Source organism: Oncorhynchus gorbuscha, linkage group LG09 (genome assembly GCF_021184085.1).
Source record: "Oncorhynchus gorbuscha isolate QuinsamMale2020 ecotype Even-year linkage group LG09, OgorEven_v1.0, whole genome shotgun sequence".
NCBI classification, from domain to species: Eukaryota; Metazoa; Chordata; class Actinopteri; order Salmoniformes; family Salmonidae; genus Oncorhynchus; species Oncorhynchus gorbuscha.
In genome coordinates, this window is record NC_060181.1 from 20,661,525 (window position 1) to 20,684,219 (window position 22,695).

General features: G+C 46.9%; 1 protein-coding gene across 1 annotated transcript in view; it reads left to right on the plus strand.

Annotated features, from left to right (window-relative positions):
* The window catches only part of gabbr2 (gamma-aminobutyric acid (GABA) B receptor, 2), a 443,839-nt gene that overhangs the window by 103,240 nt on the left and 317,904 nt on the right, over positions 1–22,695 (plus strand). The window contains exon 2 of the mRNA XM_046361650.1: positions 20,083–20,220. Coding sequence (XP_046217606.1) covers positions 20,083–20,220 — 138 coding nt within the window. The remainder of the gene's footprint in view (positions 1–20,082; positions 20,221–22,695) is intronic.

Consider the following 22,695-nt stretch of genomic DNA (forward strand, 5'->3'; position numbering starts at 1 on the left):
ATTTTTTTTGTCAACAATCTTAGAAAATACTCTGTAATGTCAAAGTGGGAAAAAAATATTGTACCAGTCAAAAGTTTGGACACACCTACTCATTCAAGGGTTTTTCTTTATTTTTACTATTTTCTACATTATAGAATAATAGTGAAGAGATCGAAACTATGCAATAACACATCACGTAGTAACCAAAAAAGTGTTAAACAAAACCAAATATAATTATATTTGAGATTCTTCAGAGTAGCCACCCTTAGCCTTTGACAGCTTTGCACACGCTTGGCATTCTCTTAACCAGCTTCATGAGGTTGTCACCTGGAATGCATTACAATTAACAGTTAATTTGTGAAATTTATTTCCTTCTTAATGCGTTTGACCCAATCAGTTGTGTTGTGACAATGTAGGGGTGGTATACAGAAGATAGACCTATTTGGTAACAGCTCAAATAAGCAAAGAGAAATGACAGTCCATTATTACTATATGACATGAAGGTCAGTAAATCGGGTACATTTCAAGAAATAAACATTCATTGTATAGTCATTGCGTAAGTATTCAGCTCCCTGAGTCAATACATGTCAGAAAATCCTTTTGCATCGATTATTGCTGTGAGGCTTCTTGGGTAAGTCTACGGTAAGTGTTAGGTAAGTCTACGGTAAGTGTTGGGTAAGTCTACGGTAAAGTGTTGGGTAAGTCTACGGTAAGTGTTGGGTAAGTCTACGGTAAAGTGTTGGGTAAGTCTACGGTAAGTCTTGGATAAGTCTACGGTAAGTGTTGGGTAAGTCTACGGTAAGTGTTGGGTAAGTCTACGGTAAGTGTTGGGTAAGTCTATGGTAAGTGTTGAGTAAGTCTACGGTAAGTGTTGGGTAAGTCTACGGTAAGTGTTGGGTAAGTCTACGGTAAGTGTTGGGTAAGTCTACGGTAAGTGTTGGGTAAGTCTACGGTAAGTGTTGGGTAAGTTTTTCACACCTGGATTGTGCAATATTTACCCATGATTCTTTTTTAATTCTTCAATCTTTGTCCTTGTTGATCATTGTTTGCCAGCAGTTTTCAAGTATTGCCAGAGATTTTCAAGCAGAGTTAAGTCAAAACTGTAACTTGGCCATTCATGAATGGAATAAGAATATGTAAATATAAATATATGTATGAACAATGACAGGGTCATAGGCTAATGTGAAATAGATAGTATAGAGTACAGTATAAACATACACTACCATTCAAAAGTTTGGGATCACTTAGAAATGTCCTTGTTTTTGAAAGAAAAGCTATTTTTTTGTCCATTTAAAATAACATAAAATTGATCAGAAATACAGTGTAGACATTGTTAATGTTGTAAATGACTATTGTAGTTGGAAAAGGTAATTTTTTTATGGAATATCTACATAAGCGTACAGAGGCCCATTATCAGCAACCATCACTCCTGTGTTCCAATGTCACGTTGTGTTAGCTAAACCCAGTCTCAACGTCAACAGTGAACACTGGCCTTCTAGGCAGCGTTCCTCTGTCCAGTGTCTGTGTTCTTTTGCCTAATCTTTTATTTTTATTGGCGCGTCTGAGATATGGCTTTTTCTTTGCAACTCTGCCTAAAAGCCCAGCATCCCTGAGTCGCCTCTTCACTATTGACGTTGAGACTGGTGTTTTGCGGGTACTATTTAATTAAGCTGACAGTTGAGGACTTGTGAGGCGTCTGTTTCTCAAACTAGACATTCTAACGTACTTGTCCTCTTGCTCAGTTGTGCACAGGGGTCTCCCACTCTTCTTTCTATTCTGGTTAGGGCCAGTTTGCGCTGTTCTGTGAAGGGAATAGTACACAGTGTTGTACGAGATCTTCAGTTTCTTGGCAATTTCTCGCATGTAATAGCCTTCATTTCTCAGAACAAGAATAGATTTATGAGTTTCAGAGGAAAGTTATTTGTTTCTGGACATTTTGAGCCTGTAATCGAACCCACAAATGCTGACGCTCCAGATGCTCAACTAGTCTAAAGAAGGCCAGTTTTATTCCTTCTTTAAATCAGCACAACAGTTTTCAGCTGTGCTAACATAATTACCAAAGGGTTTTCTAATGGTCAATTAGCCTTTGAAAATGATGAACTTGGATTAGCTGCCGTTTCCAGCTTTTCTTTAAAAAACAAGGGACATTTCTAAGTGACCCCAAACTTTTGAATGGTAGTGTATGAGATGAGTAATGCAAGATATGTCAACATGATTAAAGTGGAGTTATTAAAGTTACTACACTTGATTTCAAGTCAATAAGTAGGCGGCAGCCTCTCTGTGCTAGTGATGGCTGTTTAACAGTCTGATGGCCTTGAGATAGAAGCTGTTTTTCAGTCTCTTGGTCCCAGCTTTGATACACCTGTACTGACCTCACCTTCTGGATGATAGCGGGGTGAACAGGAAGTGGCTCAGGTGGTTGTTGTCCTTGATGTTCTTTTTGGCCTTCCTGTGACATCGGGTGCTGTAGGTGATCTGGAGGGCAGGTAGTTTTCCCCCAGACCGCACCACCTTCTGGAGAGCACTGCGGTTGTGGGCGGTGCAGTTGCCGTACCAGGCTGTGATACAGCTCGACAGGATGCTCTCAATTGTGCATCTGTAAAAGTTTGAGGTTTTTAGGTGACATGCCAAATTTCTTCAGCGCCTCCGAAGTCTGACCAGAAGACTGCTCTGTCTTCCTCTTCTCCGGCGGCGTTGTTTTCGGTCGGCCTCTGGGATCAGTTGAAATGCCCTGGGTGGTGCGGACAAAGGTTCCGCTTGGGGATAGTTGCATTCCTGGTCATGGTGCTGGTCGTAATGCTGGTAAGTCAATTAGTTGTTCCCAGCTGTACGTAATAACACTAAAGATTTTCTGGGCTAACAACAAGAAATAGTACATAAAAAAACAAAATACTGCAAAGTTGAATAAGGACTAGAAGCGAGGCAGCCCTCTCTGTCAGCACCGTCTTAGCTGATACACCACCATGCTTGAAAAGAAGGAGGCAGTTACTCAGTGAGGTGTTGTGCTGGATTTGATCCAGACATAAGGATTTGCATATGGCCAACAGGTGTATTCCTTTGCCATGTTTGTTTTTGCAGTATTACTTTAGTGCCTTTTTGTATGCACAATATTCTGTATATTTGTATTCGTTTCACTTTGTCTCTCTCTCACTCTCACTCTCTCTCTCTCTCTCTCTCTCTCTCTCCCTCTCACTCTCTCCTTGTCTTTCATTTCATTCCACTTCCATATTTGTCTGAGCCATTAGCCGTCTCCAAATGGAGGCCTGGAATTTGGCATGTTATATGTTGTGGCCCTGTGAGGGCCGTTCATGACATTAGCTAACGGACAGCCTGTGTGTCGAGAGCAGATTATGTGTGCCACAGTGCTCTCCATCAAGGATCACCAGTCAACACACACACACACACACACACACACACACACACACACACACACACACACACACACACACACACACACACACACACACACACACACACACACACACACACACACACACACACACACACACACACACACACACACACACACACACACACACACACTTACTTGTTTTTATTTCCTTGTGGGGACCTAAAATGTATGCACTGTTGATTAAGGGCTTGTAAGTAAGATTTTCACAATAAGGTCTACACCTGTTGTATTCGGCGCACGTGACAAATACAATTTGATATGATTTGAAGAACGTGTTTCCACTGCTCCAGAGTCCAATGGTGGCAAGCTTTACACCACTCCAGCCCATCCTCGGCCATGGAAACCCCTTTCCTGACGCTCCTGACCAACTGTTCTTGTGCTGATGTTACTTCCAGAGGCAGTTTGGAACTCGGTCATCAGTGTTGCAACTGAGGACAGACTATTTTTAAACATTACGCGCTTCAGCATTTGGTGGTCCCGTTCTGTGAGTTTGTATAGGCCTACCACTTCGCGGCTGAGCCATTGCTGCTCCTAGACGTTTCCACTTCACAATAACAGCACTTACAGTTGACAGGGGCAGTTCCAGCAGGGCAGAAATGTAATAACTGACTTGGTGGAAAGGTGGCATCCTATGACGGTGCCACGTTGAAAGTCACTGAGCTTTTCAGTAAGTCCCTTCTACTGCCAATGTTTGTCTATGGAGATTGCATGGCTGTGTGCTCGATTTTTTTTTTTTTTTTACACCTGGCTGAACTAGCAGAATCCATAATATAATAATAATAATAATATTAAAGTGTCCACATAGTTTTGTATATGAAGTGTAGGTTGGGCAGGATAGACGTAACATGTGGTATTCAAAGTCGGGGTCGCAAACCTTTGTGGGGAACTGCAGTGGGGTCCCCGGGGTGGAAATTAAAAGTCCCGATGATTTTATTGTTTTCATTTCATTTTAATAAGAGCGAAAATGCAATCAATTTAAGGTTATTTGTTGATTTAAAAATATAAATGTACCGATTTGAAGGTTTTATCATTAGATTTTGGGTGGGGTCCCCAGAAATTCTGGTAGAAAAAGGTTCCCCGCTGAAAAAGTTTGAATACCACTGTCTTAGACTCTGACGTACTGTATGACATTAACTAGATTTGTCTACTACTGGGTTCTAAGGCATATCTGATGCAGAGAGCAGAACTGTACAGTGTCTAAAGATGGGACAGGCAGCCATAGTTGTAGAGAGAACGGTTGGTTGGTTTTATGAGCACTTGTTCTTGCGACACCTCTCTCTCTCTCTCTCTGTTCACAAACTGCATCCACCATTAACCCCTACACGTCTCCACTTTCTGAGTAGTTTACGATTAATGCCTCTGTGATTGTGCCCCCAATCACATGCTAAATATAGCCATCAAACACCAAGCTCCTCCAAGCTCCCGGCCCGGCTTCCTCCTTTATTTACAGCTCAAAAGCGTTGCCTTGTGGGTTGCCTAGGCAACGTGGTGGTGGTCAACGCACCACCAGCATGCCAGATTGTGTGTCTGTGTGGATGAGTGTTTGACGGAAGTAGAGGGAGAGAGAGAACGCGAGAAAGCAGACTGGTCTGCATGTGTTCGCCGCCGCTCAATGCCTCCCCACATCTCTCTCTTTCCCTCCCTCTCTCTCTGGCACTGAAAATAGCCCCAGCATAGTGGTGGTTGGCTGCTGCTTTGTGACCGTTGAATGGGAGGCTTTTGGCCGTAAGGAATAATGGCTGGGGCATAAAGTGAGGTCACATGTTTCATTCCCGGGGCCAGGAAACCATATTTAATCACAGACCTCATTGGAATGTATATCTGTTTATGGGGTGGCAGGTAGCCTGTCGGGTCGGAGCGTTGGGCCAGTAACCGAAAGATTGCTGGATCGAATAACCAAGTTGACAAGGTAAAAATCTGTCGTATTGCCCCTGAGCAAGACAGTTAACCCGCTGTTCCTGGGCACTGATGACGTGGATGTCGATTAAGGCATCCCTCCGCACCTCTCTGATTCAGAGGGATTGGGATAAATGCAGAAGACTCATTTCCCTGTTTCATCTGATCTCCTAACCCTATATCGTTTGAAGATAAACAATAACAAGCGTGCTGTTTACATTTGAAGGATTCACAGGGAAGGAGTGGAACAGCCAGCTATAGCCCGGTTTGATGGCTTGTGTAAACCACAGAAGCAGTGACATATATATACAGTGGGGCAAAAAAGTATTTAGTCAGCCACCAATTGTGCAAGTTCTCCCACTTAAAAACATGAGAGAGGCCTGTAATCTTCATCATAGGTACACTTCAACTATGACAGACAAAATGAGAAAGAAAATCCAGAAAATCAAATTGTAGGATTTTTAATGAATTTATTTGCAAATTATGGTGGAAAATAAGTATTTGGTCACCTACAAACAAGCAAGATTTCTGGCTCTCACAGACCTGTAACTTCTTCTTTGATAGGCTCCTCTGACCTCCACTCGTTACCTGTATTAATGGCACCTGTTTGAACATGTTATCAGTATAAAAGACACCTGTCCACAACCTCAAACGATCACACTCCAAACTCCACTATGGCCAAGACCAAAGAGCTGTCAAAGGACACCAGAAACAAAATTGTAGACCTGCACCAGGCTGGGAAGACTGAATCTGCAATAGGTAAGCAGCTTGGTTTGAAGAAATCAACTGGGAGCAATTCATAGGAAATGGAAGACATACAAGACCACTGATAATCTCCCTCGATCTGGGGCTCCATGCAAGATCTCACCCCGTGGGGTCAAAATGAACACAAGAATGGTGAGCAAACATCCCAGAACCACACGGGGGTCCTAGTGAATGACCTGCAGAGATCTGGGACCAAAGTAACAAAGCCTACCATCAGTAACATACTACACCGCCAGGTACTCAAATCCTGCAGTACCAGACGTGTCCCCCTGCTTAAGCCAGTACATGTCCAGGCCCGTCTGAAGTTTGATAGAGAGCATTTGGATGATCCAGAAGAAGATTGGGAGAATGTCATATGGTCAGATGGAACCAAAATATAACTTTTTGGTAAAAACTCAACTCGTCGTGTTTGGAGGACAAAGAATGCTGAGTTGCATCCAAAGAACACCATACCTACTGTGAAGCATGGGGGTGGAAACATCATGCTTTGGGGCTGTTTTTCTGCAAAGGGACCAGGACGACTGATCCGTGTAAAGGAAAGAATGAATGGGGCATGTATCGTGAGATTTTGAGTGAAAACCTCCTTCCATCAGCAAGGGCATTGAAGATGAAACGTGGCTGGGTCTTTCAGCATGACAATGATCCCAAACACACCGTCCGGGCAACGAAGGAGTGGCTTCGTAAGAAGCATTTCAAGGTCCTGGAGTGGCCTAGCCAGTCTCCAGATCTCAACCCCATAGAAAATCTTTGGAGGGAGTTGAAAGTCCGTGTTGCCCAGCAACAGCCCCAAAACATCACTGCTCTAGAGGAGATCTGCATGGAGGAATGGGCCAAAATACCAGCAACAGTGTGTGAAAACCTTGTGAAGACTTACACGTTTGACCTCTGTCATTTTGAGATAGTTTTGAGATAAACTTTTGTTATTGACCAAATACTTATTTTCCACCATAATTTGCAAATCAATTCATTAAAAATCCTACAATGTGATTTTCTGGATTTTTTTCTCTCATTTTGACTGTCATAGTTGAAGTGTACCTATGATGAAAATTACAGGCCTCTCCCATCTTTTTAAGTAGGAGAACTTGCACAATTGGTGGCTGACTAAATACTTTTTTTGCCCCACTGTATACTGTATATATATACAGATTCCTCCTGTTTTTTCAATCTAATGTGTGCTATGCCTTCCTTAATGACAAGGAGATCAATTGATGATCAGGCAAGGTTTCAAACATCCATGTTGAAATAATGATTACATACAAACCTTCTGGAATTGGAGGATGTATCCTCTAGTAATTTGGCAGACGCTCTTAACCAAAGCAATTTACGCTAGTGAGTGCATACATTTTTAGACTTTTCACCATGCTCTACCAACTCAGTACCGGTACCGAGTCAATGTGCGGGGGTACAGGGCCGTCGAGGTCATTTGTAGGTAGGGGTGAAGTGACTATGCATAGATAATAAACAGCGAGTAGCAGCAACTATTAATCCACATATTGACAGACACTGGGTTTGTGTTTCAGCATAGTAACATACAGAAAGGCTCACCTTCAGTAGTTTGGTAATTGGTTGTGAGCAATTGGAAATAAATAAGAGTTGGGGGTGGGGGCAAGAGAGACACTGAGATGGAGACATTGAGAGAGAGCAAGATGATATGTAAATGAGATATCTTTTTAAAAGCCCTGCTGTTTTATTCAACCATGTGGACAGGATATCGTATGCCCGCTGCGCATAATCACCGACTCTCTCATTTCACACTAGGCTTTCCACAGTCTCACAGCTATTTTGGACTCGGTTAACTGAATACATGAGATGTGTCAGTGTTTGCACACGTGTGAACCTTGTGTATTCCTGATTATGGGGAGTATTATGTTTTATTAAGCCAAAATGAGGGCGAAGGAGGAAGATACACACGCTTTCTTTTAAACTGTACAAATACATTAACCTACAATCAATCAATATGCACCTGGACATAGCCAATCTATAAATAGCCCATCCAACTTCCTCATCACCATATTGTTATTTATTTTTGCTCCTTTGCACCCCAGTACCGCTACTTGCACACTCATCTTCTGCACATCACCCCAGTGTTTAATTCATCATACTGTAATAATTTCGCCACTATGGCCTCTTTATTGCCTCACCCCACTTATCCTACCTCATTTGCACACACTGTATATAGACTTTCTCTATTGTATTATTGACTGTATGTTTGTTTATTATTGACTGTATGTTTGTTGTTGTTTTTGTCGCACTGCTTTGCTTTATCTTGGCCAGGTCGCAGTTGTAAATGAGAACTTGTTTTCAACTGGCCTACCTGGTTAAATAAAGTTGAAATAAAAAGTAAAATAAAAAAATATTGATATAACAGACCATGAGGATGTCGACACACTAAACTATTTGAAAATGATATCAGTCACTACAACTCTGTTGCAAGAGGAAACCTTTAGGGACAAAGGGGGCATTATATATCAGTGTTGTTCATTGATTGATTGAATGTATTTGAAGAAGTTGGCTGCTCCAGCCAGAGACAACACTACATACGTAACAAAATGATAGGGAATCATACACAATAAAGCCCGAAGGTTTATTTCCATTGAGGTCCTCTGTTCGATTTCTCATCCCTGCCATTGAGTCGCACAACGCCTTCTAGGAAGAAATCCAGTTCAGCGTAGATGATCTTAACAAGGTGAAACCACCTCACAAGTGGAGCTTCGCTGCGCCAAGGTGGACATCGCCTCAGACACTATATAAACACAGGAGAACATCCTGAATTGATTGCCAATAATTATGGCCAAGAAATGTTTACCGCAGACTAGGATATAGTTGCAAACTCAGAAAGTCACAGAAAACCATTTAGAGAGCTCATATAGCAATCAATAGACCTATTCCATCTCTCTCTCTCCTGTTCTCCCTCTCTCCTGTTCTCTCTCTCTCCCCTGATCTCTCTCTCTCCCATTCTCTCTCTCTCTACTCTGTTCTCCCTCTCCCCCCTGTTCTTTCTCTCGCACCAGTTCTCCCTCTCTCCTGTTCTCTCCTGTTCTCCCTCTCTCCTGTTCTCCCTCTCTCCTGTTCTCTCCTGTTCTCCCTCTCTCCTGTTCTCTCCTGTTCTCCCTCTCTCCTGTTCTCCCTCTCTCCTGTTCTCTCCTGTTCTCCCTCTCTCCTGTTCTCCCTCTCTCCCGTTCTCTCCTGTTCCCCCTCTCTCCTGTTCTCCCTCTCTCCTGTTCTCTCCTGTTCTCCCTCTCTCCTGTTCTCTCCTGTTCTCCCTCTCTCCTGTTCTCCCTCTCTCCTGTCCTCTCCTGTTCTCCCTCTCTCCTGTTCTCTCCTGTTCTCCCTCTCTCCTGTTCTCTCCTGTTCTCCCTCTCTCCTGTCCTCTCCTGTTCTCCCTCTCTCCTGTCCTCTCCTGTTCTCCCTCTCTCCTGTTCTCTCCTGTTCTCCCTCTCTCCTGTTCTCCCTCTCTCCTATTCTCTCCTGTTCTCCCTCCTGTTCTCCCTCTCCCCTTGTCTCTCCTGTTCTCCCTCTCTCCTGTTCTCCCTCTCTCCTGTTCTCCCTCTCTCCTGTTCTCTCCTGTTCTCCCTCTCTCCTGTTCTCCCTCTCTCCTATTCTCTCCTGTTCTCCCTCCTGTTCTCCCTCTCCCCTTTTCTCTCCTGTTCTCCCTCTCTCCTGTTCTCCCTCTCTCCTGTTCTCTCCTGTTCTCCCTCTCTCCTGTTCTCTCCTGTTCTCCCTCTCTCCTGTTCTCCCTCTCTCCTGGTCTCTCCTGTTCTCCCTCTCTCCTGTTCTCTCCTGTTCTCCCTCTCTCCCTCTCTCCTGTTCTCCCTCTCTCCTGTTCTCTCCTGTTCTCCCTCTCTCCTGTTCTCCCTCTCTCATCTTCTCCCTCTCTCCTGTTCTCTCCTGTTCTCCCTCTCTCCTGTTCTCCCTCGCTCCTGTTCTCTCCTGTTCTCCCTCTCTCCTGTTCTCCCTCTCTCCTGTTCTCTCATGTTCTCCCTCTCTCCTGTTCTCCCTCTCTCCTGTTCTCTCCTGTTCTCCCTCTCTCCTGTTCTCTCCCTCTCTCCTGTTCTCTCCTGTTCTCCCTCTCTCCTGTTCTCTCCTGTTCTCCCTCTCTCCTGTTCTCCCTCTCTCCTGTTCTCTCCTGTTCTCCCTCTCTCCTGTTCTCCCTCTCTCCTGTTCTCTCCTGTTCTCCCTCTCTCCTGTTCTCCCTCTCTCCTGTTCTCCCTCTCTCCTGTTCTCTCCTGTTCTCCCTCTCTCCTGTTCTCTCCTGTTCTCCCTCTCTCCTGTTCTCCCTCTCTCCTGTTCTCTCCTGTTCTCCCTCTCTCCTGTTCTCTCCTGTTCTCCCTCTCTCCTGTTCTCTCCTGTTCTCCCTCTCTCCTGTTCTCCCTCTCTCCTGTTCTCTCCTGTTCTCCCTCTCTCCTGTTCTCCCTCTCTCCTGTTCTCTCCTGTTCTCCCTCTCTCCTGTTCTCCCTCTATCCTGTTCTCTCCTGTTCTCCCTCTCTCCTGTTCTCTCCTGTTCTCCCTCTCTCCTGTTCTCCCTCTCTCCTGTTCTCTCCTGTTCTCCCTCTCCCCTGTTCTCTCCTGTTCTCCCTCTCTCCTGTTCTCCCTCTCTCCTGTTCTCTCCTGTTCTCCCTCTCTCCTGTTCTCCCTCTCTCCTGTTCTCCGTCTCTCCTGTTCTCCCTCTCTCCTGTTCTCTCCTGTTCTCTCCTGTTCTCCCTCTCTCCTGTTCTGTCCCGTTCTCCCTCTCTCCTGTTCTCTCCTGTTCTCCCTCTCTCCTGTTCTCTCCTGTTCTCCCTCTCTCCTGTTCTCCCTCTCTCCTGTTCTCCCTCTCTCCTGTTCTCCCTCTCTCCTGTTCTCTCCTGTTCTCTCCTGTTCTCCCTCTCTCCTGTTCTCTCCTGTTCTCCCTCTCTCCTGTTCTCCCTCTCTCCTGTTCTCTCCTGTTCTCCCTCTCTCCTGTTCTCTCCTGTTCTCCCTCTCTCCTGTTCTCTCCTGTTCTCACTCTCTCCTGTTCTCCCTCTCTCCTGTTCTCTCCTGTTCTCCCTCTCTCCTGTTCTCTCCTGTTCTCCCTCTCTCCTGTTCTCTCCTGTTCTCCCTCTCTCCTGTTCTCCCTCTCTCCTGTTCTCTCCTGTTCTCCCTCTCTCCTGTTCTCTCCTGTTCTCCCTCTCTCCTGTTCTCTCCTGTTCTCCCTCTCTCCTGTTCTCCCTCTCTCCTGTTCTCCCTCTCTCCTGTTCTCTCCTGTTCTCCCTCTCTCCTGTTCTCTCCTGTTCTCCCTCTCTCCTGTTCTCCCTCTCTCCTGTTCTCTCCTGTTCTCCCTCTCTCCTGTTCTCTCCTGTTCTCCCTCTCTCCTGTTCTCCCTCTCTCCTGTTCTCTCCTGTTCTCCCTCTCTCCTGTTCTCTCCTGTTCTCCCTCTCTCCTGTTCTCTCCTGTTCTCCCTCTCTCCTGTTCTCCCTCTCTCCTGTTCTCCCTCTCTCCTGTTCTGTCCTGTTCTCCCTTTCTCCTGTTCTCTCCTGTTCTCCCTCTCTCCCGTTCTCTCCTGTTCTCTCCTGTTCTCCCTCTCTCCTGTTCTCTCCTGTTCTCCCTCTCTCCTGTTCTCCCTCTCTCCTGTTCTCTCCTGTTCTCTCCTGTTCTCCTGTTCTCTCCTGTTCTCTCCTGTTCTCCCTCTCTCCTGTTCTCTCCTGTTCTCCCTCTCTCCTGTTCTCTCCTGTTCTCTCCTGTTCTCCCTCTCTCCTGTTCTCCCTCTCTCCTGTTCTTACCTGTTCTCCCTCTCTCCTGTTCTCCCTCTCTCCTGTTCTCCCTCTCACCTGTTCTCCCTCTCACCTGTTCTCCCTCTCTCCTGTTCTCCCTCTCTCCTGTTCTGTCTCTCACCACTCTTCTCCCCCTCTCCTGTTCTCCCTCTCTCCTGTTCTCCCTCTCACCTGTTCTCCCTCTCACCTGTTCTCCCTCTCTCCTGTTCTCCCTCTCTCCTGTTCTCCCTCTCTCCTGTTCTCTCCTGTTCTCCCTCTCTCCTGTTCTCTCCTGTTCTCTCCTGTTCTCCCTCTCACCTGTTCTCCCTCTCTCCTGTTCTCCCTCTCTCCTGTTCTCTCCTGTTCTCCCTCTCTCCTGTTCTCCCTCTCTCCTGTTCTCTCCTGTTCTCCCTCTCTCCTGTTCTCCCTCTCTCCTGTTCTCCCTCTCTCCTGTTCTCCCTATCTCCTGTTCTCCCTCTCTCCTGTTCTCTCCTGTTCTCCCTCTCTCCTGTTCTCCCTCTCTCCTGTTCTCTCCTGTTCTCCCTCTCTCCTGTTCTCCCTCTCTCCTGTTCTCCCTCTCTCCTGTTCTCCCTCTCTCCTGTTCTCCCTCTCTCCTGTTCTCCCTCTCTCCTGTTCTCTCTCTCACCACTGTTCTCCCTCTCTCCTGTTCTCTCCTGTTCTCTCCTGTTCTCCCTCTCTCCTGTTCTGTCCCGTTCTCCCTCTCTCCTGTTCTCTCCTGTTCTCCCTCTCTCCTGTTCTCTCCTGTTCTCCCTCTCTCCTGTTCTCTCCTGTTCTCCTTCTCTCCCGTTCTCCCTCTCTCCTGTTCTGTCCCGTTCTCCCTCTCTCCTGTTCTGTCCCGTTCTCCCTCTCTCCTGTTCTCCCTCTCTCCTGTTCTCTCCTGTTCTCCCTCTCTCCTGTTCTCTCCTGTTCTCCCTCTCTCCTGTTCTCCCTCTCTCCTGTTCTCTCCTGTTCTCCCTCTCTCCTGTTCTCCCTCTCTCCTGTTCTCCCTCTCTCCTGTTCTCCCTCTCTCCTGTTCTCTCCTGTTCTCCCTCTCTCCTGTTCTCTCCTGTTCTCCCTCTCTCCTGTTCTCCCTCTCTCCTGTTCTCTCCTGTTCTCCCTCTCTCCTGTTCTCTCCTGTTCTCCCTCTCTCCTGTTCTCTCCTGTTCTCCCTCTCTCCTGTTCTCCCTCTCTCCTGTTCTCTCCTGTTCTCCCTCTCTCCTGTTCTCCCTCTCTCCTGTTCTCTCCTGTTCTCCCTCTCTCCTGTTCTCCCTCTATCCTGTTCTCTCCTGTTCTCCCTCTCTCCTGTTCTCTCCTGTTCTCCCTCTCTCCTGTTCTCCCTCTCTCCTGTTCTCTCCTGTTCTCCCTCTCCCCTGTTCTCTCCTGTTCTCCCTCTCTCCTGTTCTCCCTCTCTCCTGTTCTCTCCTGTTCTCCCTCTCTCCTGTTCTCCCTCTCTCCTGTTCTCCCTCTCTCCTGTTCTCCCTCTCTCCTGTTCTCTCCTGTTCTCCCTCTCTCCTGTTCTCCCTCTCTCCTGTTCTCTCCTGTTCTCTCCTGTTCTCTCCTGTTCTCCCTCTCTCCTGTTCTTACCTGTTCTCCCTCTCTCCTGTTCTCCCTCTCTCCTGTTCTCCCTCTCACCTGTTCTCCCTCTCACCTGTTCTCCCTCTCTCCTGTTCTGTCTCTCACCACTGTTCTCCCTCTCTCCTGTTCTCCCTCTCTCCTGTTCTCCCTCTCTCCTGTTCTCCCTCTCTCCTGTTCTTACCTGTTCTCCCTCTCTCCTGTTCTCCCTCTCTCCTGTTCTCCCTCTCTCCTGTTCTCCCTCTCTCCTGTTCTCCCTCTCTCCTGTTCTCTCTCTCACCACTGTTCTCCCTCTCTCCTGTTCTCCCTCTCTCCTGTTCTCTCCTGTTCTCTCCTGTTCTCCCTCTCTCCTGTTCTGTCCCGTTCTCCCTCTCTCCTGTTCTCTCCTGTTCTCCCTCTCTCCTGTTCTCTCCTGTTCTCCCTCTCTCCTGTTCTCCCTCTCTCCTGTTCTCCCTCTCTCCTGTTCTCCCTCTCTCCTGTTCTCTCCTGTTCTCTCCTGTTCTCCCTCTCTCCTGTTCTCTCCTGTTCTCCCTCTCTCTCCTGTTCTCCCTCTCTCCTGTTCTCTCCTGTTCTCCCTCTCTCCTGTTCTCTCCTGTTCTCCCTCTCTCCTGTTCTCTCCTGTTCTCACTCTCTCCTGTTCTCCCTCTCTCCTGTTCTCTCCTGTTCTCCCTCTCTCCTGTTCTCTCCTGTTCTCCCTCTCTCCTGTTCTCTCCTGTTCTCCCTCTCTCCTGTTCTCCCTCTCTCCTGTTCTCTCCTGTTCTCCCTCTCTCCTGTTCTCCCTCTCTCCTGTTCTCCTCCTGTTCTCCCTCTCTCCTGTTCTCCCTCTCTCCTGTTCTCCCTCTCTCCTGTTCTCTCCTGTTCTCCCTCTCTCCTGTTCTCTCCTGTTCTCCCTCTCTCCTGTTCTCCCTCTCTCCTGTTCTCTCCTGTTCTCCCTCTCTCCTGTTCTCTCCTGTTCTCCCTCTCTCCTGTTCTCCCTCTCTCCTGTTCTCTCCTGTTCTCCCTCTCTCCTGTTCTCTCCTGTTCTCCCTCTCTCCTGTTCTCTCCTGTTCTCCCTCTCTCCTGTTCTCCCTCTCTCCTGTTCTCCCTCTCTCCTGTTCTGTCCTGTTCTCCCTTTCTCCTGTTCTCTCCTGTTCTCCCTCTCTCCCGTTCTCTCCTGTTCTCTCCTGTTCTCCCTCTCTCCTGTTCTCTCCTGTTCTCCCTCTCTCCTGTTCTCCCTCTCTCCTGTTCTCCCTCTCTCCTGTTCTCTCCTGTTCTCCCTCTCTCCTGTTCTCTCCTGTTCTCCCTCTCTCCTGTTCTCTCCTGTTCTCTCCTGTTCTCCCTCTCTCCTGTTCTCCCTCTCTCCTGTTCTTACCTGTTCTCCCTCTCTCCTGTTCTCCCTCTCTCCTGTTCTCCCTCTCACCTGTTCTCCCTCTCACCTGTTCTCCCTCTCTCCTGTTCTCCCTCTCTCCTGTTCTGTCTCTCACCACTCTTCTCCCTCTCTCCTGTTCTCCCTCTCTCCTGTTCTCCCTCTCACCTGTTCTCCCTCTCACCTGTTCTCCCTCTCTCCTGTTCTCCCTCTCTCCTGTTCTCCCTCTCTCCTGTTCTCTCCTGTTCTCCCTCTCTCCTGTTCTCTCCTGTTCTCTCCTGTTCTCCCTCTCACCTGTTCTCCCTCTCTCCTGTTCTCCCTCTCTCCTGTTCTCTCCTGTTCTCCCTCTCTCCTGTTCTCCCTCTCTCCTGTTCTCTCCTGTTCTCCCTCTCTCCTGTTCTCCCTCTCTCCTGTTCTCCCTCTCTCCTGTTCTCCCTATCTCCTGTTCTCCCTCTCTCCTGTTCTCTCCTGTTCTCCCTCTCTCCTGTTCTCCCTCTCTCCTGTTCTCTCCTGTTCTCCCTCTCTCCTGTTCTCCCTCTCTCCTGTTCTCCCTCTCTCCTGTTCTCCCTCTCTCCTGTTCTCCCTCTCTCCTGTTCTCTCTCTCACCACTGTTCTCCCTCTCTCCTGTTCTCTCCTGTTCTCTCCTGTTCTCCCTCTCTCCTGTTCTGTCCCGTTCTCCCTCTCTCCTGTTCTCTCCTGTTCTCCCTCTCTCCTGTTCTCTCCTGTTCTCCCTCTCTCCTGTTCTCTCCTGTTCTCCTTCTCTCCCGTTCTCCCTCTCTCCTGTTCTGTCCCGTTCTCCCTCTCTCCTGTTCTGTCCCGTTCTCCCTCTCTCCTGTTCTCCCTCTCTCCTGTTCTCTCCTGTTCTCCCTCTCTCCTGTTCTCTCCTGTTCTCTCCTGTTCTCCCTCTCTTCTGTTCTCTCCTGTTCTCCCTCTCTCCTGTTCTCCCTCTCTCCTGTTCTCTCCTGTTCTCTCCTGTTCTCTCCTGTTCTCCCTCTCTCCTGTTCTTACCTGTTCTCCCTCTCTCCTGTTCTCCCTCTCTCCTGTTCTCCCTCTCACCTGTTCTCCCTCTCACCTGTTCTCCCTCTCTCCTGTTCTGTCTCTCACCACTGTTCTCCCTCTCTCCTGTTCTCCCTCTCTCCTGTTCTCCCTCTCTCCTGTTCTCCCTCTCTCCTGTTCTTACCTGTTCTCCCTCTCTCCTGTTCTCCCTCTCTCCTGTTCTCCCTCTCTCCTGTTCTCCCTCTCTCCTGTTCTCCCTCTCTCCTGTTCTCCCTCTCTCCTGTTCTCTCTCTCACCACTGTTCTCCCTCTCTCCTGTTCTCTCCTGTTCTCCCTCTCTCCTGTTCTCTCCTGTTCTCCCTCTCTCCTGTTCTCCCTCTCTCCTGTTCTCTCCTGTTCTCCCTCTCTCCTGTTCTCCCTCTCTCCTGTTCTCCCTCTCTCCTGTTCTCCCTCTCTCCTGTTCTCCCTCTCTCCTGTTCTGTCCCGTTCTCCCTCTCTCCTGTTCTCTCCTGTTCTCCCTCTCTCCTGTTCTCTCCTGTTCTCCCTCTCTCCTGTTCTCTCCTGTTCTCCCTCTCTCCTGTTCTCTCCTGTTCTCCTTCTCTCCCATTCTCCCTCTCTCCTGTTCTGTCCCGTTCTCCCTCTCTCCTGTTCTGTCTCGTTCTCCCTCTCTCCTGTTCTCTCCTGTTCTCCCTCTCTCCTGTTCTCTCCTGTTCTCCCTCTCTCCTGTTCTCTCCTGTTCTCCCTTTCTCCTGTTCTCTCCTGTTCTCCCTCTCTCCTGTTCTCTCCTGTTCTCTCCTGTTCTCCCTCTCTCCTGTTCTCTCCTGTTCTCCCTCTCTCCTGTTCTCTCCTGTTCTCCCTCTCTCCTGTTCTCTCCTGTTCTCTCCTGTTCTCCCTCTCTCCTGTTCTCCCTCTCTCCTGTTCTTACCTGTTCTCCCTCTCTCCTGTTCTCCCTCTCTCCTGTTCTCCCTCTCACCTGTTCTCCCTCTCTCCTGTTCTCCCTCTCTCCTGTTCTGTCTCTCACCACTGTTCTCCCTCTCTCCTGTTCTCCCTCTCTCCTGTTCTCCATCTCACCTGTTCTCCCTCTCTCCTGTTCTCCCTCTCTCCTGTTCTCCCTCTCTCCTGTTCTCCCTCTCTCCTGTTCTCTCCTGTTCTCCCTCTCTCCTGTTCTCTCCTGTTCTCTCCTGTTCTCCCTCTCACCTGTTCTCCCTCTCTCCTGTTCTCCCTCTCTCCTGTTCTCCCTCTCTCCTGTTCTCTCCTGTTCTCCCTCTCTCCTGTTCTCTCCTGTTCTCCCTATCTCCTGTTCTCCCTCTCTCCTGTTCTCTCCTGTTCTCCCTCTCTCCTGTTCTCCCTCTCTCCTGTTCTCCCTCTCTCCTGTTCTCCCTCTCTCCTGTTCTCTCTCTCACCACTGTTCTCCCTCTCTCCCCTGTTCTCGCTCTCTCCCCTGTTCTCTCTCTCTCTCTCTCTCTCTCTCTTGTTCTCCCTCTCTCCCGCAGTTCTACAGAGCTAAGAGCGTTTCCATAGTGATGTGAGATGGCTGCATTCTGCTGTAGCAGGATGCCCCCCTCCCCTCTCTCATGTACTCATATATTGTATAAAAAAATATTGCAATGCTACATATTCACCTACAGTAAAAATGGTACAGGTATGCATAACATGAGTGGGGCGGCAGGGTAGCCTAGTGGTTAGAGCGTTGGACTAGTAACCGAAAGGTTGCAAGTTCGCATCCCCTAGCTGACAAGGTACAAATCTGTCGTTCTGCCCCTGAACAGGCAGTTAACCCACTGTTCCTAGGCCGTCATTGAAAATAAGAGTTTGTTCTTAACTGACTTGCCTAGTAAAATAAAGGTAAAATAAAAATAAATAAATAAGTGTAGGAGCCTTATATACAGTGGGGCAAAAAAGTATTTAGTCTTGCACCCTATCTTTCTGCAAAGGAAAATAATGGCTGTTTGAAAATCAAGTCACACAAGGTACATATGTAAATTTACCCACTCGCCAAGGCAAAAAAACAGAGGAGAGAGAGAGAGAGAGCACCTCCATTTTGGCTCTAGAATAAGTTTTTCAACAAAAGGGAGGAAGCTTGTAAATGTCAACCACAGTGCACACACTGTTCAGAAGTGTCTGGCAGATTAGGCACGTTACTACACACACACACACACACACACACACACACACACACACACACACACACACACACACACACACACACACACACACACACACACACACACACACACACACACACACACACACACACACACACACACACACACACACACACACACACACAATATATTACAATGCACTGTAAACCATGCACCTTGTCTCCATTAACACTAAGCAGATCCATACTAAAACATGTGTAAAGTGGTACAGTATGTAAAGTGACTATAGATACAGTGTATAGGTTTACAGGGAGAAAAATCATGGAATTACAGAATCCTCCTGTGCTTACATTATGATATAGAATATATACAGTGGGGCAAAAAAGTATTTAGTCAGCCACCAATTGTGCAAGTTCTCCCACTTAAAAAGACGAGAGAGGCCTGTAATTTTCATCATAGGTACACTTCAACTATGACAGACAAAATGAGAAAAAAACATCCAGAAAATCACATTGTAGGATTTTTTATGAATTTATTTGCAAATTATGGTGGAAAATAAGTATTTGGTCACCTACAAACAAGCAAGATTTCTGGCTCTCACAGACCTGTAACTTCTTCTTTAAGAGGCTCCTCTGTCCTCCACTCGTTACCTGTATTAATGGCACCTGTTTGAACTTGTTATCAGTATAAAAGACACCTGTCCACAACCTCAAACAGTCACACTCCAAACTCCACTATGGCCAAGACCAAAGAGCTTTCAAAGGACACCAGAAACAAAATTGTAGACCTGCACCAGGCTGGGAAGACTGAATCTGCAATAGGTAAGCAGCTTGGTTTGAAGAAATCAACTGTGGGAGCAATTATTAGGAAATGGAAGACATACAAGACCACTGATAATCTCGCTCGATCTGGGGCTCCACGCAAGATCTCACCCCGTGGGGTCAAAATGATCACAAGAACGGTGAGCAAAAATCCCAGAACCACACGGGGGGACCTAGTGAATGACCTGCAGAGAGCTGGGACCAAAGTAACAAAGCCTACCATCAGTAACACACTACGCCGCCAGGGGCTCAAATCCTGCAGTGCCAGACGTGTCCCCTTGCTTATGCCAGTACATGTCCAGGCCCGTCTGAAGTTTGGATGATCCAGAAGAAGATTGGGAGAATGTCATATGGTCAGATGAAACCAAAATATAACTTTTTAGTAAAAACTCAACTCGTTGTGTTTGGAGGACAATGAATGCTGAGTTGCATCCAAAGAACACCATACCTACTGTGAAGCATGGGGGTGGAAACGTCATGCTTTGGGGCTGTTTTTCTGCAAGGGACCAGGTAACTGATCCGTGTAAAGGAAAGAATGAATGGGGCCATGTATCGTGAGATTTTGTGTGAAAACCTCCTTCCATCTGCAAGGGCATTGAAGATGAAACGTGGCTTGGTCTTTCAGCATGACAATGATCCCAAACACACCGCCCGGTCAATGAAGGAGTGGCTTCTTAAGAAGCATTTCAAGGTCCTGGAGCGGCCTAGCCAGTCTCCAGATCTCAACCCCATAGAAAATCTTTGGAGGGAGTTGAAAGTCCGTGTTGCCCAGCAACAGCCCCAAAACATCACTGCTCTAGAGGATGGAGGAATGGGCCAAAATACTTGCAACAGTGTGTGAACACCTTGTGAAGACTTACAGAAAACGTTTGACCTCTGTCATTGCCAACAAAGGCTATATAACTATATAAGTATTGAGATAAACTTTTATTGACCAAATACTTATTTTCCACCATAATATGCTAATAAATTCATTAAAAATCCTACAGTGTGATTTTCTGGATTTTTTTTCTCATTTTCTCTGTCATAATTGAAGTGTACCTACGATGAAAATTACAGGCCTCTCTCATCTTTTTAAGTGGGAGAACTTGCACAATTGGTGGCTGACTAAATACTTTTTTGCCCCACTGTAAATGTAGCTCATTTGTTGGCTTCATGTGCCTCATAAAATAAAACAAACACTTTCCCTGAACTCCAAGGTCCAAATGGCACCCTATTCCCTATGTAGTGCACTTCTTTTGACCAGAGCCCCTTTGAGCCCTGGTCAAAAGTAGGGCACTATATAGGGGATAGGGTGCCATTATGGAAGGCACCCCCATACTGCTGTGCTACTGTAAGAGGTGTGCAGTACAGAGCATAATTACATCTGTGCTTTCACTTTTGCATGCCAGCCACATCCCAGCCCAAAATAGCCCAGAAAAATGTTATGCGCTTTTTAACTTTCTCTCTCTCTCCCTCCCTCCCTACACTCTCTCCCCATGCAGTGTGACAACGCCAAGGGACTGAGGGCCTTCTTCGATGCCATATGCTACGGACCCAAACACCTGATGATCTTTGGAGGGGTGTGTCCGTCCGTGACGTCCATCATTGCCGAGTCACTGGAGGGGTGGAACCTGGTGCAGGTAGGAACGACAGTCTGGTTATTATGAGGAGGAGGGTTTGTCTGTTCCGGATGGATTTGATCTCTTTTTGAGTCTTTTTTGCTTTTCTGGAAGCAAATATGGGACAAATGTGAGTTCCGAGATTTTATGATAGGCTTGTGTGTGTGTTTGTTTGAGTGTGTGTGCACACATGTGTATGCATGTACACGTGTGTGTGTGTGTGTGTGTGTGTGTGTGTGTGTGTGTGTGTGTGTGTGTGTGTGTGTGTGTGTGTGTGTGTGTGTGTGTGTGTGTGTGTGTGTGTGTGTGTGTGTGTGTGTGTGTGTGTGTGTGTGTGTGTGTGTGTGTGTGTGTGTGTGTGCGCGCGCGCTTGAGGTGTTAAGCCCAGTGACAGGATTAATTTGTACGTTTGTGAGTGGCTGAGCCTATAGTCTTATGGTGCTGTAGATGGGCCCTGGGCTGGGGGTCTCTGAGAGGTCCTAACTCATGGTTTAATCCTTCATTAACCTCACCAGAGTAAATAGCTAATTGGTATGGCTTTAATCCGGTCGAATCCTTATCCATTTCAGAAACCAAAGGACGGGAGGAAAACTGAGGAAATATTAAAGCTTAGTCTCAAATGGCACCCTATACCCTTTATAGTGCTCTACCCTATGGGCCCAGGTCAAAATTAGTGCACTACATAGGGAATAGGGTTCCATTTGGGATGCAAACTACATTATAGGCCTATAACAGCTTTATTAAACGGAGAGATTAATATCAATGGCTTGCCTTTTATCTCTTTATTTGCCAATATCACTAGGCTATATTATAGAGATTGAATGTACTGTACTGAAGAAAATCCCATTTGGATTTACGAGAGGGAAACATGCTTAGATATATGGTATCGTTAGATTTCATGAAAGACTCATATGACCTACGTAGATATGCATAGAAAATATGATCTGAAGTCTATCTGGCCAAAGATGAAATGAGAGAAGCCCTTTTTTCTCTTTATCTTAATTTATACCATGGAATTGTTAAATATTCCTTTCTGATTGGCTTGAAAGGCATTCTAGTGTGTGCATTTTTCCCCTATAATGCACAGTAGAATTCAATGGCTAAGCATGAGACGAGGCAACATTACATGCCATACCCAATTTGTAAGTCGCTCTGGATAAGAGCGTCTGCTAAATGACTTAAATGTAATGTAAATGTAATACGTAAACTGTTGGCCTCTTGAGTCATTACGTACACGGTCTCTCTCATGGTACGCTATTGGTATTGTGCTATGAAGGAGAAATTGTGCTTCTCTCAATTTCCATTCGCTGACTAAATTGTGATCATATAGATGAAAGGCTAGCTCATACTCTAGCTATGCAGAGGAGATGGTACAACTGAAGGGACTCTATCTGAATGCCCAGATACTTCTCATCAGACCGTTATTGTAAACAACCAGCAGTTCATTCTTTTGGATCCTGTCAGGTCGTAGTATTTGGAAAGAAAGGCTGCAGGGCAGAACTAGAAATTGGGGGGAAAAGATATGCCAGAGGAACTTGGATTTCAGTTCAGCTTCCTTTATTTCCTTGCACGTTCAGTAACCAGGTGAAAAGTTGGAGAAATAAAAGTGGTTGTTTCAAAATTGTAATAAGTTGAAAAGAAAAGACAGGCTACTGACAGTTTTCTGTTCAGAAAGATGCTTATCTCTCTCTCTCTCTCTCTCTCTCTCTCTCTCTCTCTCTCTCTCTCTCTCTCTCTCTCTCTCTCTCTCTCTCTCTCTCTCTCTCTCTCTCTCTCTCTCTCTCTCTGCCCCCCCCCCTCTTCTCTAAAACAGCTGCCTCATGTGCACAGGATTTGCCTGTCCCAAACGGCACCCTCTTCCCTATATAGTGCACTACTTTTGACCAGGCCCCATAGGTTAAGTAGTGCACTTTATAGGGAATAGGGTGCCATTTGGGACAGTCCCTCTGTCCCTGGAGTATTATAGCATTGGACCAGTGGGCCCACTCCAGCACTCTTACCTCACAGCTTGACTTCACATCAGTTTGAGCTGAAAACCCCATTCAAGAGCCTCCAGGTTACATGATGGAAAGTGATTGAGGAGGAATAAGAGAGAAGTGAATGGGGTGCAAAATCACTGAGTTTGCATCTTTTAAAAAGGAGCGCTTAAAGTGACAGACTCAGTCCCATTTGACGGTATGAGAAGAATCCAGGACTACGTCCCATATAACACCCTATTCCCTACATAGTGCACTACTTTTGAGCAGGACCCTCTGGTCAAAGTAGTGCACTATGTGGAAAATACGGTGCCATTTGGAACACAGTCCATGAAAATCCAGTCTCCTGTGTAGTGTTGCCACAAGCAAGGCTCTATTTTCTCTGGTGTTGGAGACAGAGGCATTTTCTTTAATTACCGGTCGAGACTGAATTAACTATTAACGACACCGCAGGAAAACAGATTCCCCAAATCTCGTCCATAATGCATGTCCAAAAAAGTGTCCGTTTAAAAGCTGTAAT